We start from the raw sequence: 20,852 nt of genomic DNA on the forward strand, positions 1-20,852 counted from the left end.
AGTTACAGAACACTTCTTTGTTATTCTATCACCAACACATGTTGGTTTCATATAATAGTTGTTATATACATGCATGTAGCATTTAAAATTAGTTATAATTTTAATGATGTCTTCAAATATTTCTGAAAAGGAATTTGGGCAAGTCTGTTTAAACGTAAGTAATGAAGTGGACAATCACTTGACTGACACCACTTTTTAAATATGGTGGAAATAGGCTGGGTGCAGTAGCTCATGCCTATAATCCCAGCATTTTGGGAGGTCAAGGCAGAGGGGTTGCTTGAGCCCAGGAGTTCATGACTGGCCTGGGCAACATGGAGCCTCCATCTCTACAAAAAATAAAACCTTCGTCAGGCATGGTGGCATGCACTTGCAGCCCCAACTACTTGAGAGGCTGAGGTGGAAGGACTGCTTGAGCCCAGGAGTTAAAGGTTGCAGTGTGTGGTGATCATGCCACTGCATTTCAGCCTGGGGCAAGACCCTGTCTCTAAATAAACTGGGTGGAAACAGAATTAGTTATCCATTCAGAGATAACCAAAAGTTCACTATTCTCCAATAAAATTATCATTTAATCTAAAATGGTTAATCTGACGTTTGTTCTTTCACTAGTTCAATAAAAAAAAATCAAATTACACAGAGTTGCAGATTTCAGAAGTCTAGAATGCCAAAGATGATACATTTTCACAAATGAAAATGCTTAATCTGTCAAACTGCTCTTCAAGTTGATAATTCAAATTAATGTTTAAATATCCTCTGAGAATGGTATAGCAACTAGATCACCTCAAGAAATTATGCTACTGTTGGCTGGGAGCAGTGGCTCACACCTGTAATCCCAGCACTTTGTAAGGCCGAGGCAGGTGGATCACGAGGTCAAGAGTTTGAGATCAGCCTGACCAACATGGTGAAACCCCGTCTCTACTAAAAAGACAAAAATTAGCTGGGCGTGGTGGCGTGTGCCTGTAATCCCAGCTACTCACAAGGCTGAGGCAGGAGAATTGCTTGAATCCCAGAGGTGGAGCCGAGATTGTGCCACGGCACTCCAGCCTGGGTAACAGAGCAAAACTCTGTCTCAAAAAAAAAAAAAAAGAAAAGAAAAAAAGAAATTATGCTACTGTTATTCTAATTAAAAATTTTACAACTTTTACTGATGTTACTAATGACAGAACAGTAATAGCTAAAACTTACACAGTGCCACTATATCATGTCTGGTGCTGGTTCTAAATGCTTTATATGTATATTCATTTCATTTTACCCATAATCACACAAACGTAGGTACTATTATTATCACCATATTACAGATGTGGGAATCAGGCCAAGGCAAGATTAAACACATTGTTGAAGGCCATACACCTAGCAACTAGAATCAGGATTCTAATCAAGTAAGTCTGACTTCACAGTATTTGTCTATTATGCTATAATGTGGTATGCACATATTTCTCCATTTTTGTAAAAAGAAAAAATCTGTATTTTAATAGACTAAAATGATAAAAGTTATCAAAATATATCTTATTTCTATGCAATAACATTTTATCTCATTGTAATATACCAACCAGCCTCTTATTTAACCAGTCCATGTGATCATAGGTGAGACTCCCACCAAAATCTTCTGTTAATTGGCATGGTTCTATATAACGAGTCAATTTGTTGGCAGACACTAAAATAACCTACAAAAAGGTTAAAAGAAAAGAAACATTTAGTAACCCACTATTAAAGTCCATGAAAGTAACTAGGAGGTAAAATTAGGTTAAAATATGCAATACTGTTTCCAACATGATGACACATTATCATTTACTTAATACAGTATTTAAAACCAATTCAATAAGTTATAGATACCTGATAAAAAATTCATCAAAAACTTTTTCTAATATCACATTTTAAAAAACAACAGGTACCAGCAGTTCAGATGAAATATTTTCAAAAATATTTTATCTTGTTTCTTTGTAATAAAAATCAGTTCCTTAATACAATGAAATAATAAAAAATTTTCACATCATCTTAAAATTAGCTAAGGACACTAAAATGAAGAGTAAATCTGGCAATCAAAAAGTTATCCATTTTAAAGTTTTTCTAATGTTCCTTTGATTACATATAAACAAGTCCTCCAGTTGTAGAGTATAACCCACAATAACGTATGCCAATATTTAATTTTTAGTAAAAATTAGAAGATCAGAGTATTTATGAACTTGAAATGTACATATTAAAATGCTAATCTTTTAACTCTAACCTTAAAAAGATTTCAAATACAAATTAAATAAGTACCTAAGAGACCACTGCAGAACTAAATAAAACTTCAGTGAAGATACACATGCATATGAAAGAAAATACATCTATGGAAGAAAGGTATTCAAATGGTAGTGTTAATACTAAATGACATATGGAAATGTGAATTTATTAAAAATGACTTGATAAGAAAAATAATGTGTCTGGCTGGAAACAGCATTATTCCCACTCTCACAATAACAAAAGCCAGACAATCTGCAAAATTATAACTTTTTTTGGAACTCCCAAGAAAGCCACGGTTACAGGGAAACCTGTAACTAGTTTGAAGTTGAAGAGAAGGCAGGCACCACAGAGAGAAAGGTGAAAGGGGCTACCACAGAGCACATGTGCGAAATTTTTGGAGCTCTTCTGTATCTTGATTATGGCAAAAATTATGTGACTATATGTGCTTGTCGAATCTCATAAAACTATACACTAAAGTATGAATTTTACTTCACATAAATTATACCTCATTAAACTGACTTTAAAAAAATTTAAAAAACAACTTAAGGAGGACTTGTGGAAGAACTCAGAAAGAGACAAATGAAAAATTTAGAAACAGACACAATATGTAAAACAAGGTACATCCATACTGTATATGAAGCTATAATATCAACAATAAATAAAGAGAAATTACCAAGACTGCTTTGCCGGAAGAAGGAAAATTTCATCCTCAGGAAGATACCATAAACATTGCATGAAAAATTCACAGAACTATGAACGCTATCAAATTTGAGTGTACAACAAATTGCTATTGATAACAATACATTAAATGGAAATTAATAGTCTTAAATATTTATATGAGGAAACAAAGCCTAGTGATGAGCTAAGTGACCCATCTAAGAAGTCAGGAGAGGAAAAAGAATAAGTCCAAAGAAAATAGAAGAAAGGAGGTGAAAAATCAGAAGTAAATATAAATTAAGATATTACAGGGGCTCAAAAAAGCCAAAACTTATTTCTCGAAAAGACTAATGAAATCAACAAAGTTCTGATAGGAGGAGGCAAGAAAAACAGTACAAATAAATAATGGTAACAACATAGAAGAGAATACAATTTCATTGATAGCAACGGTTTAAAAGACATTAAGGACACGAGACAATTTTGTGCCAATATCTATAAACTTAGAATAGACATATTCCTATTAAAAAGTGTAACTTACCAAAACTGACATAAGAAAACAGAATACCTACAACCAATGAAGTGAATCATTAGATTCTTTATGTTTTCAGTAATCATGCTGTTAGTGATAGTTTTAGTATTGCCATTCTGCAATCACTTGATGAGGAACAAAGCCAATGAGTGAGATGGGATATTATAATTCTGCCATCTCCAATAACCTTAAGAAAATGGGATTTTTGGCAAGGGAGGAAGGAAGATGTGGGAGAGAAAAAGCATCCTTACGGTGCTCGTTTTAAATTGGAAGTATCAGTTTAAACTCCACAATATATTTCATTTTAAATGAACACACACACACACTCTCATTCTCTCTCTCACACACACTTATATGTATGTGTATTTTCTAGTTGTGTCCAATGGAAGGTTTAGAAACAATGACCAATTTTGTAGAAATATATGTTCCTAGCATCCAGACTGTGATCTCTGAGTACCATTTCTCATAAAAAAGAATCAGGTTTTGTTAAAATAGCATTAGTCAAAAAAATAATAATTTTAAAATAAAAGGAATCACACATGATGAGTGAGCTTGGAACATCTTACCCAGACATCAAAAGAGCTATCAAAGACGACTATGGTTGTGATGAAAGGATGTGAAAAGGCTTCCACTGACCAAAGATGTGACAAGTTACAAATCAATAAGAATAATAAATGCCATGAATTGAAACATTAAATATGCTCAAATCAATGAGTGCATACTGATAAAAAGAAATAATCACCATTGGACTAAGCTAGAGAACACACTTATTATAATGAAAATGAGACTGGGCACAGTGGCTCATGCCTGTAATCTCAGCACTTTGGGAGACCGAGGCAAGAGGACTGCTTGAAACCTGGAGTTTAAGACCAGCCTGGGCAATGTAAGAAAACCCAATCTCAATAACAAAAAATAAAAAATAAAAAAGGTATGTACTTGTAGTCCCAGCTACTTGGGAAGCTGAAGCAGAATGACTGCTTGTTTCCAGGAGTTAGGCTGCAGGGAGCTATTATTGCACCACTGCACTCCAGCCTGGGGGACAGAGAACCCCACAAAAAAAAGAACGGAAGGAAAGGAAGGGAAGGGAAAGAAGGAAGCAAGAAAGGGAAGGAAGGAAGGGAGGAAGGAAGGAAGAGAGATGGAGGGAGGGAGAGAGGGAGACAGAACAGCAAATAAAGAGAAACAAGCATTTATTTCACTTTTCATATACAAACTGTATTACTGGATAGACAAATAATAAGTTTCTCATTATAAAATGATCCCAGCTAGTAAATGAAGAAGGAATAATAGAACTAGATCATCATTTTATAATTTTTAATGAAGTAAGAGATCTAGACACTGGACATTAATGGCTGCTAACATCACAAAAAAGACAACTATTACAAATCTCATGATCAAGGAACATATCACCACCTGTGAAGAGCCTTAGAAAAAGGAAATCAACTCTAAAACTAACCACTGTCTAAATCCAACTATCAATTTATAAAAGCACATGTAAATTATACCACAGGGATACTTGCAGAAATATGCAGACTACTGGAAACTCTATAGGGCAAACAATTTGGTCTCTTAAAAAATGTATACGAGAAAGAGAAGTTAAAGATTGAAAAGCTGCATTTAAGAGATATATACAGAATCTCATAACCAATAAGAATTACATGTTCTTTTCAAGCAAGTATGAAATATTTTAAAACTTGACTGTATATTAGTGCATAAGAAAGCCTCAGCAAATTTCAAAGGAATATATAATACAATCACAAAATTAAGCTAGAAATCAATAATCAATCATATCAGCAATCCGTATTACTGATTTCTAGCTCGCTGCAGTCTCTGCCTCCCAGGTTCAAAGGATTCTCCTGTCTCAGCCTCCCAAGTAGCTGGGACTACAGGTGCGTGCCACCAAGCTCGGCTCATTTTTTTGTATTTTTAGTAGAGACAGGGTTTTACCATGTTGGCCAGGCTGGTCTCACATTCCTGACCTCAAGTGATCCACCTGCCCTGGCCTCCTAAAGTGCTAGGATTACAGGTGTAAGGCACTGCATCTGGCCCACAACTCTTTTTTTGGGATCCACAGAAAGGCTTTCACACTAGGGAAATTAAACACAATCAGATCCCAGAAAAGAACTTTTCCTTTCTCCAAAAATGTCAAGCAATATATTAACAAGATATATAACTATATATACTAAGAATGAAACCAAGCAATATATATTTATTCTATGAGTAAATAAATTACTTGCTAAATTGAGCATGAATTCACATCTGAAAACATAAAATCCCAGAGCACTCTCTCCTGAAAATGCAGGCCGGGCATGGTGGCTCATGTTTGTAATCCCAACGATTTGGGCAGCCAAGGTAAGAGGATTGCTTGAGCCCAGGATTTCGAGACTGCAGTGAGCTGTGATCGTGCCACTGCACTCAAGTCTGGGCAACAGAGTGAGATTCTGTCTCCAAAAAAAATACAAAATATAAGGATGGTCTTTTTGCTCTTCAATTGCATCTTATTTAACATAATATTCTATTTAAATACTGATGAAAATCTCTCTTTTGAGAAATCCCACTATCATGTCCCTTATTTATTTTTAATTTTCCATAGGTTACTGGGGTACAGTTAGTGTTTAGTTACATGAGTAATTTCTTTAGTGGTGATTTGTGAGACTTTGGTGCACCCACCACCCGAGCAGTATACACTGCAGCATATTTGTAGTCTTTTATCCCTTGCTTCCCTCTCACCCTTTCCCCCAAGTCCCCAAAGTGTATTTTATCATTCTTATGCCTTTGTGTCCTCATAGCTTAGCTCCCACATATCAGTGAGAACGCACGATGTTTGGTTTTCCATTCCTGAGTTACTTCACTTAGAATAATAGTCTCCAATCTCATGCAGGTCGCTGTGAATGCCATTAATTCATTCCTTTTTATGGCTGAGTAGTATTCCATCGTATATATATGTGTATATATATGTATATATGAATATATGTACATGTGTATATACATATATGTGTATACGTATATATGTGTATACGTATATATGTGTATATGTATGTGTGTATATATGTATATATGTGTATATATATACACACATATACACACACACACACATACATATACACACACACACATATATATATCACAGTTTCTTTATACACTCATTGATTGATGGGGACTTGGGTTGGCTCTATGATTTTGCAATTGTGAATTGTGCTGCTATAAATATGCATGTGCAAGTATCTTTTTTGTATGATGATTTCTTTTCTTCTGGGTAGATACCCAGTAGTGGGATTGCTGGATCAAATGGTAGTTCTACTTTTAGTTCTTTGAGGGATCTCCACACTGTTTTCCATAGTGGCTGTACTAGTTTACATTCCCACGAGCAGTACGAAGCGTTCCCTGATGACGGCATTCACGCCAACATCTGTTTTTTGATTTTCTGATTGGGGCCATTCTTGCAGGAGTAAGGTGATATCACACTGTGGTATTGATTTGCATTTCCCTAATCATTAGTGATGTTAAGCATTTTTTCATATGTTTGTTGGCCATTTGTATATCTTCTTTTGAGAATTGTCTATTCATGTCCTTAGCCTACTTTTTGATGGGATTGTTTGCTTTTCTTCTTGCTGATTTGAGTTCACTGTAGATTCTGGATATTAGTCCTTTATCAGATGTACAGATTGTGAAGATTTTCTCCCCCTCTGTGGGTTGTCTGTTTACTCTGCTGACTGTTCGTTTTGCCGTACAAAAGCTCTTTAATTTCATTAGGTCCCAGCTATTTATCTTTGTTTTTATTGCATTTGCTTTTGGGTTCTTGGTCATGAAATCCTTGCCTAAGCCAATGTCTAAAAGGGTTTTTCCAATGTTATCTTTTAGAATTTTTATAGTTTCAGGTCTTAGATTTAAGTCCTTAATCCATCTTGAGTTTATTTTTGTACAAGGTGAGAGATGAGGATCCAGTTTCATTCTCCTACATGTGGCTAGCCAATTATCCCAGCACCATTTGTTGAAAAGAGTGTCCTTTCCCCACTTTATGTTTTTGTTTGCTACCCCTTTTACAATAGCTGCAAAAAAATAAAATACTTAGGAATATACCAAACCAAGGAGGCAAAAGACCTCTACAAGGCAAACTACAAAACACTGCTGAAAGAAATCACAGATGACACAAATAAATGGAAACATATCCCATGCTCATGGATGAGTAGAAACAATATTGTGAAAATGCCCATACTGCCAACAGCAATCTACAAATCCAACACAATCCCCATCAAAATACCACCATCATTCTTCACAGAATTAGAAAACACAATTCTAATTTTATATATATAACATATATAAAATATATATAATATAATATATAATATATTATATATACTGGTATATATATATAAAATATATAATATAATATATAATATATATAATATATATATACTGGTATGGTATAAAAATAGTCACACAGACCAATGGAACAGAATAGAGAACCGAGAAATAAGTCATCCTGTGATTTATCATCTTATGATTTTAAATATGAAATAAATCATCCTATGATTCTAAATATGAAAACAAAGAAACAATGACACTGTTACTATGGCCTTATAGTATAGTTTGAAATCAGGTAGTGTGATGCCTCCAGATTTCTTCTTTTTGCTTAGTCTGGGTTCTGTACTCATATGGTATAAAATGTATATATATTATATATATATATAAATATATTTATATATAAAATGTATATATATTTTATATATAAATATATTATATATAATGTATATACATTTTATATATAAATATATTTATATATAATGTATATATATCTTATATATATAACATATATACATTATATATAATATATAAACATTATAATATATAAACATATAAATATATATAATATATATTTTATATATAATATATATTTTATACCCATACCAGTAAAGAACCCAGAAATAAATCCAAACACTTACAGACAGATGTCCTTTATATTAAACTTAATTTTTAATAATGTGTTATTGATTCACTTAACAATCATTATTTAGTGGAGCTAAATTTATTTATTAGAAGACGTGTGTTTTAGTGTTGGGAATATGAGGATGAATAAGACATTTTTCTGGCAAAGAAATTAGATTTTCATTTGTTTCTTTGCAATATTTCTCTGCAATATTCCAGAGAAGGTTGTGTAATGCACAAGATGTAGAATAAAGTTTTCTGCTTTGTTCTAAAGCCTTTGTTGAAAATACCCTAAATGTCATTGCTGCTTTTGTCATAACAGTATAGAGGGCCAAAGGCTTTACTAGAATACCGCAAATGATTTCCAAACCCTTTTACTAGGGAAAAAACACCATTATTTTACAATTGAAAACATACAAAACTAGAAGCCATTCATTCCAGGTTTGTGCCCTAGTTCTGCCACAAATTCACTAACTTTGTAGAAGACAATCTAAAGGAATTCACCACTCCAAGCTTATTTCCCAATCTTTTGAAGAAGCCACCTTCATTAAATTATCTATGATGTTTCTTTAAGCTCTAAAAGGACATAATTCTAATGAGTTGTTATCTGATACACTTAATTTGGGCCATTCTCTCTCTTATATTACCTATCTTGTCCAATGAAGAGCTCTTGTCACTTTTCTATCCACACTGGTTAGCCTTACCATATGTATTCCTTTCTACTTTTATAGTTCCTAAATGCACCAAAATCATTGATAAACATGTTTCAAGTTTAATGAGCCACACCGAAATTTTCCAGTTAACAGTTACATATAACAGAAATTTATTTCTATGTAATTCTCTTAAAAGCTCTTTTTCCTAAAATCAACTTAAATGTAAACAGTACAGATTCACCTTCTTTTATGACATAACACATATTTAAGAGTATATTATCCTTTAATCAAAATAATTTTTTTAAAAAATTGACCAAGATTACTGCTATTATGTTTTTACCTATGCAAAATAGTTTTAAATAACGGAAGGACACAATTATGGAGAGCTACAGAAAACTCATTTTCTCCATTATTATAAAACATTTTATACAATCCATATTCTTATAAAATTCACTGGTGGCTATTAAAAGTTAAAACAGTAGCCCAGCCATGTAGACATACAGAATAGTATCAACACCAAAGGTATCTCAATGTTAAATACCGTATGTGGGGGAAAAGCAACAGTTTGAACAATCGGCAGACACACAATCACAATAATTTCCAATTGACAACTTACAGAACTACCTACTGTGATGAAACATCTCAGTTTCCACTGCAATAATCTCATTTTTGTTTAAGAGGGTGAAGGTGAGGAGAAAGGGCAGAGTAGGCTGGCTAAAGAGCAATAAATGTTTCCATTTTACTAGAAACATTCTTTTAGAAAAAGAATGAAGGGAAAAGACATTTAAGAGTGTGCAATAGTAGGAAACACCTCATTCTATGCATACGCTTTTCGCCTAACAATCACCTTTATAAAGTGGGTCAGGATCAGCATGTGTAAGAGGAAAGAGAATCCCTCCTTCCACTGCAATGCAAAAATACACTCTGTTTACAAAGATGAAAAACTGTCCACCGGCTTTTGGAAAATTACACCACTTACCAGGATACAACATATAAATAACAGACAACTGCTTCCCAGAGGACAAACCAAGTTTGAATAAACAGACAATTCAACTCCACTCTAATGATGGCAAACATCACAGAAGGGTGTGATTTCACTGCTGTGAATTTGCTTGTGAAGAGCAAATTCAAATGTGCAAGCAAAAGTAAGAAACCATTTGCAGGGCGGGATTTAGGCCTGAAGTAGAACTGGAATGCTGAAAAAGGAAAACTGTAGAGATCTCTAGATATTTGAAAAGCAAAAACTCAACATGCAGAAAACAGAGAAAACTGACACATTTCAGGGTAATGCAACAAAACAAGATTAGGAATCCCAGACTAGGTGATTTTCTATAAATTGTTTCATTATAGCTTTTTAAATTACAAAATACTGGTAGGGCTTCCTATATTCCTTTCTGTTACAGCCCTTGAAGAGACCACTAAATTTTCATAGACAGCAAACCTATATGAAAGTTTAAATACAAAGCAATGCAAATCAAAGGATCAGTTTTATCTTATGGGAAATGTTCTATTACCTGGCAAAGAAGAAAAAAACAAAGAAAGAAACATAATGAAAAAAAATTTTTTTTTGAGAGTTTTGCTCTTGTCACCCAGACTGGAGTGCAATAGCACGATCTCAGCTCACTGCAACCTCCAACTCCCAGGTTCAAGCAATTCTCCTGCCTCAGCCTCCCAAGCAGCTGGGATTACAGGTGCCCACCATCACGCCCAGCTAGTTTTTCTATTTTTTTAGTAAAGATGAGGTCTCACCATTTTGACCAGGCTGGTCTTGAACTCCTGACTTCAGGTGATCCACCTGCCTCAGCCTCCCCAAGTGCTGGGATTACAGGCGTGAGCCACTGTGCCCAGCCCATAATCAAATTTTTTTAAAGTCCAGCCTCAGAGAGTAATCATCAACTAAAAGTAAGAACAAAATTAGAAAAGATTCCCCCTCAAAATCATGTTAAGATCACATGTATTATGTATAATTCATTTTCATCCTATGATTCTAAATATGAAAATGAAGAAACAATGACACAATTGCTGAAAATTCTAAAGAAATATTTTCCAAAGCTACAAAAAAAGCTTTGAAAATCTTCAGTGAAGTGATTAATGAGTAAGAAATAACACTGTGAATTAGAGCACAAATATTTAAAATACAAAATGGCACAAATATATATAATTATATTAGATTATATTAATTTAAAAATTATATGGTTAATTCTTTATTATCTTCTGCAAAATCTTCTTTCAAATATTTATTGACATTGTCACCTGTTCTAATTTAGTGACCAATTGATAGAAACATCATACTCTAACCTAAAGACAAACCTTCTTTAAAAATCAAACAATTCATTGCCTGTGAAGAAGATGGAACCACAAACTCAACATTTTCATTTCTCAGAAAATATTTAAAAGAGTAACTTTTCCAAAAGTATCCAGCATTTCTTTAGACTAACCTATTGTGACTCTCTAAACCAGTTATGAAAATCTCATACTCTCTCCATATCATTCTACTTTTTTTTGCAGAACATAATGAAGTAGTATATATAATAAGCTCATTTTAATTTTTTTAAAAAGGATTTTCTTAATTATTAGTATTACAAAATACTAAATTAAAGCAAACTTCATAATAACACACCTTAAACAATTTTTTTTTTTAGAGACAGGGTCTCTCTCTGGCACCTAGGCTTAAGGGCCACTGCACCTTGACTCTTTGGCTCAAGTGATCCTCCCTTCTCAGCCTTCCTAGTAACTAGGAACACAAGGTGTGCACCACCATACCTAGCTATTTTGTTTTTAATTTTTTTGTAGAGAAGGGATCTCATTATGTTGCCCAGGCTGGTTCCAAACTCCTGGGCTCAAGTAATCCTGCCATCTCAGCCTCCCAAAGTGTTGGGATTACAGGTGTGGGCCATTGCTCCTGGCCTTAAATAACATATTATACCAAGATAAAAATGTAAGACCAATTTGTATTTTTCCCACCTAACAAATGACATTAAGGATCTTCAGTTAATTTAGAAACAGTTATGTAAAATACAATGATTCATCACAAATCATTTATAAAGTTACCTTTCATGTTGAATTTTAAGATTACATATACATCACAATCAAAATGGTATTATGTTGGGAGGCCGAGGCGAGCGGATCACGAGGTCAAGAGATCAAGACCATCTTGGCCAACGTGGTGAAACCCTGTCTCTACTACAAATACAAAAACTTGCTGGGCGTGGTGGCACACACCTGTAGTCCCAGCTACTCAGGAGGCTGAGGCAGGAGAATCGCTTAAACCCGGGAGGTGGGGGTTGCAGTGAGCCGAGATCACGCCACTGCATTCCAGCCTGGCAACAGAGAGAGACTCTGTCTCAAAAAAAAAAAAAAAAAAAAAAAAAAGGTATTATGCCATCAAAAATAGAGAGGAAAAGCTATTTTCATGACCTGATATTTGAAATTTTAACTTTTATACTTTTAAAAAACCTAGCTGGCTTGTTTTTTTAATTTTCGTATTTCTTTTTAAGTAACTATATATGAGAAAAAGTTTGCAGTCCTGGACTGGTAGATAACTCTTTGAATGTGTAAAGTCTTTTATTCTCCAAAAATGAAGAACCAAATTTGATTTCATCACACTGCATACTATGTTTTTTACCATTATTTTTAGAGTACTAAAGACATCTTGATAAGCTACATAACAATTTTATGAAACGAATACAATTTACACATTTAGTAATAATTGTCTTGAGGTAAATTTATAGGATTACCATCCTTATTCTCCTTAAGCTGTCATATATCAATTATCGGTGACTCTTATGGTTTTTCACCAGTGGTTTATTTGAAATTGTTTAATAGAGAAAGCCACCAAACTGATTATGATTTCCAGCTGAGTGATAAATCTGAGCAACTGACCAATCTCCCAAACTAGTCAACTAATATCTGAAAGTTTTCAAATTAATATATTTTAAGTAAAAAAAAAACCATATTTTTTAAAAGATAGTATTAAAAATATGATTCCTCCATTAAGGATATAAATCCTCTGGAACAATTTAGAAAATGATGTAGGAAAATGCTAAATAATGTTGCTCTCGGCTTGGAATACAAAGTTTAAAGACAGACTGATACTTAGTTTGATACTAAAATATCAAACTTCAAGAAACAGCTTATATTATCTTGCAGTGATCAATGCAGTATGTCACTGATACCCAAAATCAAGTTTTACAAAATATCCTCCTATAAAAAATAAAATTAATCTATCAGAAAAACTACCTAAATCTCAGAAACAGGCGTTTTTTTCATGCAGTGGTGGGTTTGTATCTTTGATTGACTCTCTATAGACTGATCAGTAGGTATTAAGCTCTGTAGGAGTAGAAGTTAACTTGTAGATTCTGTTTAGAATAAAGGCAAATAGGCTGGGCACGGTGGCTCACGTCTGTAATCCTAGCACTTTGGGAGGCCGAGGTGGGTGGATCACAAGGTAGGAGTTTGAGATCAGCCTGGCCAACATGGTGAAACCTCATCTCTAGTAGAAAAAAAAAAAAAAAAAAATTAGCTGGGCATGGTGGTGCATGCCCGTAATCTCAGCTACTCGGGAGGCTGAGGCAGGAGAATCGCTTGAACCTGGGAGGCAGAGGTTGAGCCAAGATTGCACCACTGCACTACAGCCTGGGCAACAGAGCCAAGACTCCATCTCAAAAAAAAAAAAAGAATAAAGGCAAATAATTGTTGTCTAACGAGATTGATATATTTCCGTCCAGTGGAATAAGAGACAACCTCAAAGTTTACAACTTATGGATCTATAGAACAATAATTAGTTTTGTATCTAATTTGGTTGGCAATCTTTTCCTATAAAAACCCTGAATTCCTCAAATGCTTTTTGAACCACAGCTTACAAATTACTGGTAACCTCATTTATCAATGAATTGAATAATGTATTTGACTTATGCTCATTTTATATTTGCATCAGAGTCATGATTTCACCTTTAGGAAAACGACACTTTAACATAAGCTTTATCAATTTAAGAATGTGGAGTGGATGAAATTCTGACTTTCATCAACTATTTTCAAATAGCCATCTCCATGGACATTCTAATATTTATGCATACCATTAAATTTATGAAGAAAAAGGTTACTGGTTGCGTTCAAAGTAGTATCATTTTACTAAGCAGAAATCTAAATTTCAAATCTATCCTCACATTACCAAAGAAATCTGAAATCTAATAATCAGCATAAAGGGAACAAGAATTAAAAAAAAAAACTGTAAAAAAGAAGGAAAAAAAAGATCACTACCCTGCACAAGCATTTCAAACTTTTGCTAAGTCCTTTCAAAGGCAATGCAAAACATAAAGTTTTAAAAATAATAAAGTCCTACATAAATATTACTTTTCCCCTTCATTTTATATATGCTAGAGAAGTTAAGACAAGACAAATTAAATGACTAAAGCACAATATTGTATTAACTAGCACATATCGTGGTTCAACAGGTTTGAAGAGAAAGGTATTTACCATATGGTCTTCAATAAAACATTTGTGCAGGTTTTCTTTAATCTCAAATTTTAACTTGCAGAAAGATTAAAAACTTGTTTCTCCTTTACTCTCATTATTCCTTCTGTAACTATAATACTTATCCTTTCCTAGTAAAACATTCCCCAAAAACCTACCACTGAAACTTTCATTTTGTAGGCACTGAGATGTTTTATTATTATTTCACTATTGCTAACAATGTGCGTGCAAGATCCAAAATGAAAATCTGCCTTTGTATGTATTTCTGCACTTAGTAAAGATTCATGTGTGTATATATGTTCATACACATACTATTTTGATGTGTATGCCTGCTTGTACCTGTTTGTTGAAGAATATTTTTCTCACTCAAGGAAAATAGGTTTCTATAAAAACTGGAAAGAATCAGAATAAATGGAGCCAGAGGTGTTCTTGAAAGAAGAGCATCATGGAAGTCTTTGGTCCTGGATCCTACAATTACGTATAGTCTCAAAAAAGAACATGATTAGATCCAGTATTAAGAGGTAAGAGAATAAAGCAATTTAGAATGGGTGCTGGTTAACATTAAATAAACAACACTTTAATGAGTGACAAAAAAAGAGAGTGGAGATCCTTTTAATAATTAATCTCTCCATTTGAGGACAAGATTAATGCCAGTATGACCTCAATTTTATCTTGTCATTAGATAGAATATAGACACTATCATCAAACCAGCAAAACCTATCATAGTCACCAGGTACAACACTGCTGAAGGATATGAAGTACTTGAATATAATATCTGAGTTCCTAAAAAGGAAAATGAACAGGTAGGTATCTATGTCAGAGATAGGAAAGATATACAGAGAAATATTAAGGTTAGCAATGAGAGATGAATATTCAATCACTGATGAAAAATATTGGAGGAGTGAATAGGAAGGAAATTACCTAGAAGAAAAAATTTAGAAAGTATCATGGGCAAGAAAACAAGAAATCATGTGGGAACAAGGTGTCACCAAAATGACCACTGGGTGTATACTTGATGAGCATTGTGGACAGCTAGTAATAAATCTTTGTTGCAGATAATTTAATTTTATAAGGTAAAACATACATTTATGCTTACAGGATCACCACTACTCTTAACAAAGTTTTTAAAATATTTTTTTAAATATTTATACTAGATGTACAAACACAGGCTTAATTACAACAGCCTAAATTATCCAAAATAATACCAAGAAAAATAATTTGCAATTAAACAAGCATCTATGTTGGATTTAATTATATAGAGCTCTAAGTATCATTTAACAGACAGTGTTGAATTGTCCCCTTAAAGCCGGGTTTGCCTGGCAGCGTATTAACCAGCATTTGAAATTACTCTCACCTCCTTAGGAAATTGGGCTTTTAATAAGTGCCTAGTGCTTACTTACTTGAGAAAATATCCTAGCTGAATCTCTTCAATGGCTAAGAAAACATATTGATATAAGAAGTTTTAATGCTTCTTGTTTTATCTATGACACCACATCAAGGTAGACAGAAATTCTGTCTTCTATTTTATCCTCCAAGATGCAGGGTATTTAGTCACTATTAATTTATGTAACATAAGACCCAACTACCAGAGCATCTCTGAGCAGATGCCTATTTAGTTTATGCAGGATGTGACAGATGCCTCATAAAAGGGATCTTCTGTGGTACTGGGTGTTCACAGCTTTAGTTTCGGCTATTTGCTCCTGGTTCACTTTGCATTGTCTCAGAGCAACATCCTCTGCATGCCCCAGGCCATGAACTGCAGACCTCACTGGCTGGCTGAAGTCTTCACTCACCATGCTCCTGACTCTTGAAGCAACATTCAGACCTCCTGGCTTCAGCTTTTACTTTCTTCCCTCACTATGCTTTTGTCTCTTTTTGTTGGGGCGCAGTTTTCCAATCAACTACCGGGGCAACACCCTTCCTAATGTGATCCAGCAGTCTTGGTCATCTTCCCTTACATTACTGGCACATATCCTTCCACAAAGTCTACATAATAGTCAAGTCTACCGATGACAAAAGTTGAAGAGAAAAGTGGGAAAAAATTCTGGCTCCTACTTAGGATGTAGAAAGTTGGAAAGAGCATGGCTCCAACTCTAATATAACAATGACAAAAAAAATGCAAGTTAATCTGAAAAACCACAACTTTTCTGAAGCCACTGGAGAGCTAAATTCACAAGGAAACCAATTAACCTGGAATCTAAGGAAAGATCTGCATCTTCAAGAAGATGGAACTGGAGTACTTGCTTACCTGGGAAAAATGCCAGACCTGATGCCAGCCAGGTAGGAATTTAGGTTAAAATTTTTAATGAATCACTAAGGCCAAATGTGGGCTAGTGTGAAAGTACAGAACCCATGGGAAGTATAGACACAAGAAGAGTTCATACTCACTTGGAGGCTGAATCTCTAGGGGAAAGATCTCTCTGCAGGAGTCATGAGAAAGACTGGAAATAAGAGGAATGAGAGATTTGAAAAAGCCTCTCTTACAGCACAGGCCTGGGTGAGGGGAAGAGCAGCCACTAATGGAAAGGCATGAAGCACAGCCCAAAATCTTCAATGCTATCTCTCCTATGAAAAAAAAAAATCTTAGAGTGCTGCGGAAAGGACAGAAAATCCTGCTGACCTTAGAGGACAACTGATGTCCCACCACATAGAGGACAACTGAAGTCCCACCACAGGTGGAAGAAGGGAAAAGAAAAGACTATCACAGGGGAGGGAGTAGAGACAGGAATATATTATAAACCCAAACTATCATAGGTTCCCAAAACTGGGGGAGGGGCAACATTACCCACTAGGCTGAGGGACAAAGAGCCTGCCTAAGATTGAGGCTGAATAAGAACAACAGAGAATGCCTCTCTAACAAATACTGAATAACAAGTAACAGCAGCCTATTGCTGAGGGTCAACTGTATACAGAAAGACTTTCTCTGAGGCGCAGGTACAAAGAAAAGACCTAGAGCAGAGGGTAGAACAAATAATGAAAGAGCAAAATCCTCTGGCAAACCAGCCCCCATCTTCAACACAAAGCAACTCCAGAGAAATTAGAAGCCTGTGGTGCACTGAGGAAAATAATAGCAACAACAAAATCCAAAGCCAACTCAATTCCTGGTTAGAACTCAACCCTTCTCTTATGCTATCAAAAGCCTAGAAAAAGGGCAAGATGAGCCCATGTGCAGGCACAAATACTACCTACACCTCAGTCTTTACTGTCCTAAACAAGATGTCTAACATTCAATAAAAAATAACAAGCCACACACAAAAAAGGAAAGAAAATGACCCACTGTCAAGAAACAAAGCAAACAACGTAAGTGGAGTAAGACAGATGCAGATATAAGGACTATCAGATAGGAAATTTAAGATACTGATGCTATAGAGAATGAAAAATAACACAAGGACAGATGAGGAATTTCAGCAAAGAGATAGAAACTCTAAGGAAGAGTCAAATAGAAATGCTACAAATCAAAAGCATGGTAATTTTCAATGGTCCCATCAACAAACTTAACACAACCAAGGAAACAAAGAGTGAACTTGAAAATGGATCAAGAGAAAATACCTAAACTGAAACACAAAGAGAAAGACACAGGGATAAAAATAAAACAGAAGACCAAAGAAAATGGTGAGAAAATTTCAAATATTGTATCATACATCCAAATGGAGGTTCCAGAGGAAACAGAAAAAGGGCAGAGAAAATATTTGAAAAGAGAATGTATAAGCATTTTCCAAAATTGATGACAGACATCAAACCAGATATCTAAGAAGTACAGAGAACACTAAGTGGAATAAATACCAAATAGAACACACAGAGATATAGCAAAATAAAACTGCTAAAAACCAAAATCAAAATGAAAATCTTGCAAGTAGCTAAAGGGGAAAAAAAGGCAAATAACATACACAGAGGACCAAAGACATAAATAACAGCGGCCTTCTTTTCAGTGACCGTTACAATGAAAAGGCAAAGGCAATGAGACAGCACTTTTAATTTTATTTAATTTTTACTTTTTTTTCTTTTTTGAGGCAGGGTCTCACTCTGTTGCCCAGGCTGGAATGCAGTGGCATGATCTCGGCTCACTGCAACCTGTGCTTCCTGGGTTCAAGCAATTCTCCTGTCTCAGCCTCCCGAGTAGCTGGGACTACAGGCACATGCCACCACGCCCGGCTAATTTATGTATTTTTAGTAGATATGGGGTTTCACCATATTGGTCAGGCCAGTCTCAAACTTCTGACCCTCAGGTGATCCACTGCCTTGGCCTCCCAAAGTGCTGGGATTTCAAGAGCCACCGCACCCAGCGAGAAAGCACTTTTAAATACAGCTGACCCTTGAACAACTCAGGACTGAATTGCACAGGTCCACTTATAGGGGAGTTTTCTTCTGCCTCTGCTACCCCGAGACTGTAAGACCAACCCCTCCACTTCCTCTTCCTCCTCAGCCTCAAGACAATGAGAATGGAGACCTTTATGATGATCTACTTCTACTTAATAAATAGTAAATATATTTTCTCTTCCTTATGATTTTCTTAACATTTTTTCTCTAGCTTATTTTATTGTAAGAATACAATGTATAATCATATACAAAATTTGTGTTAATTGACTGTTTATGTTATTGGTAAGGCTTTTGGTCAATAGTAGGCTATTAGCATTTAAGTTCTTGGAAAGTCAAACGTTAGACACAAATTTTCAACTGCACAGGAGGCTGCTGGCCCTAACCCCTGCATTGTTCACAGGTCAAAGGCATGATTAAAGTGCTGAAAGAAAAAAAAAAACTTGAAAATAATTTTCAAAACTAAAATAGAAATACAGATTTTCTTTAGGCAAACAAAAAATGAGACAATTCAATGCCAACAGACCTGCACTGCAAGATACATTAAAAGTACTTTAGGCAGAAGGAATGTTAACATCAGACAAAAAGATGAAACTCCAAAAAGAAATGAAGAATGCCAGAAATGGCATAAATGAAAGTAAATATGAAATTAATTTAAAATTTTTAATTGCTGTAAAAGAAAACAGATTATCTGTAGCAAAAAAATGTAGCAATGTAGTGTTTGTTTATAGCACAGTAAAAGTGAAATGCATAATAATGGGATGGAAGTATTGGAGATATACTGTTTTAAGGTCCTTCTATTTCATGTGAAGTGGTATAATTGAACGTTAGACTCTGATTATTAAAGATGTATACTGTAAACAGTAAGGTAACCATTAAAATAATTAAGACACATAAATTACAAGCCAATAATGGAGTAAGATGTAATTATAAAAAATACTTAGTCCAAAGGCAGAAAAGAACACAAAAACCCCATAAAATCTAGCAAGATGGTAGATTTTATAAACTATATCAATAATTGCATTAAATATAGTCTTACCCATGAAAAGACAGAGATTGTTAAACTGGATATGACAGCAAGATCCAACTATATGGTGTCTACAAAAAATTCATTTTAAATATAAAGAAATAAAAGTAAAAGAATGGAAAAGATACAACACACTAACACTCATCAACAGAATGCTGGAGTAGTTATATTAATATCAGACAATGTACACTTCAGAGCCAGATATAGTATCAGGAATAAAAAAGAACATTCAAAAATGATAAATTGGGCCCTACTCACCAAGAAGACATAGCTATCCTAAATCTTTATGCAATAAACAATAGAGCTTCAAAACACATGAAGCAAAAACTGACAAAAATAAAATAGAAATAGTTCCACATATAACAGTTGGAGGTTGCAATATTCCTCTTCAGTTATTAAAAGAACAGGCAGACACAGTATTACCATGGATAGAGAAGACCTGAAAAACACTATGAATCATCTTGACAGTTACAGAACACTCCATCCAACAACAGAATACTTATTCTGGGAACTCACCAAGATAGAACATATAGCGTGTCACAAACCAAACCTTAAACTTAAAATGACAGAAGTCAGCCGGGCACGGTGCCTCATGCCTGTAATCCCAGCACTTTGGGAGGCCGAGGTGGGCAGATCACCTGAGGTTGGGAGTTTGAGACCAGCGTGACTAACGTGGAGAAACCCCGTCTCTACTAAAAATGCAAAATTAGCCGGGTGTGGTGGTGCATGCCTGTAATCTCAGCTACATGGAAAGCTGAGGTAGGAGAATCTCTTGAACTTGGGAGGCGGAGGTTGCAGTGAGCCGAGGTCGCACCACTGCACTCCAGCCTGGGCAACAAGAGCGAAACTCCATCTCGAAAAAAAAAACAAAAACAAAAACCTGAAGTCATAAAATACATATTCTTGACCACAGCTCACAAACATTAACTCAAAATAGATCACAGATCTAAATTTAATGCGTAAAACTATACAACTTTTAGAAGAAAATATCAAGGACAATCTTTGTGACCTTGAGTAAGGCAAAGATTTCTCAGATTAGGACAACAAAAGTCTG

At 34.8% G+C, this 20,852-nt stretch overlaps 1 protein-coding gene across 6 annotated transcripts in view; it reads right to left on the reverse strand.

Annotated features, from left to right (window-relative positions):
• Positions 1–20,852, reverse strand: part of SESTD1 (SEC14 and spectrin domain containing 1) — a 157,740-nt gene that overhangs the window by 48,798 nt on the left and 88,090 nt on the right. For all 6 annotated transcript variants that reach the window (XM_055289884.2, XM_055289885.2, XM_055289883.2 and 3 more), the window contains one exon: positions 1,548–1,661. In XM_055289884.2, coding sequence (XP_055145859.1) covers positions 1,548–1,661 — 114 coding nt within the window. The remainder of the gene's footprint in view (positions 1–1,547; positions 1,662–20,852) is intronic.

The sequence above is a fragment of the Symphalangus syndactylus genome, chromosome 8, assembly GCF_028878055.3.
Source record: "Symphalangus syndactylus isolate Jambi chromosome 8, NHGRI_mSymSyn1-v2.1_pri, whole genome shotgun sequence".
NCBI lineage: Eukaryota > Metazoa > Chordata > Mammalia > Primates > Hylobatidae > Symphalangus > Symphalangus syndactylus.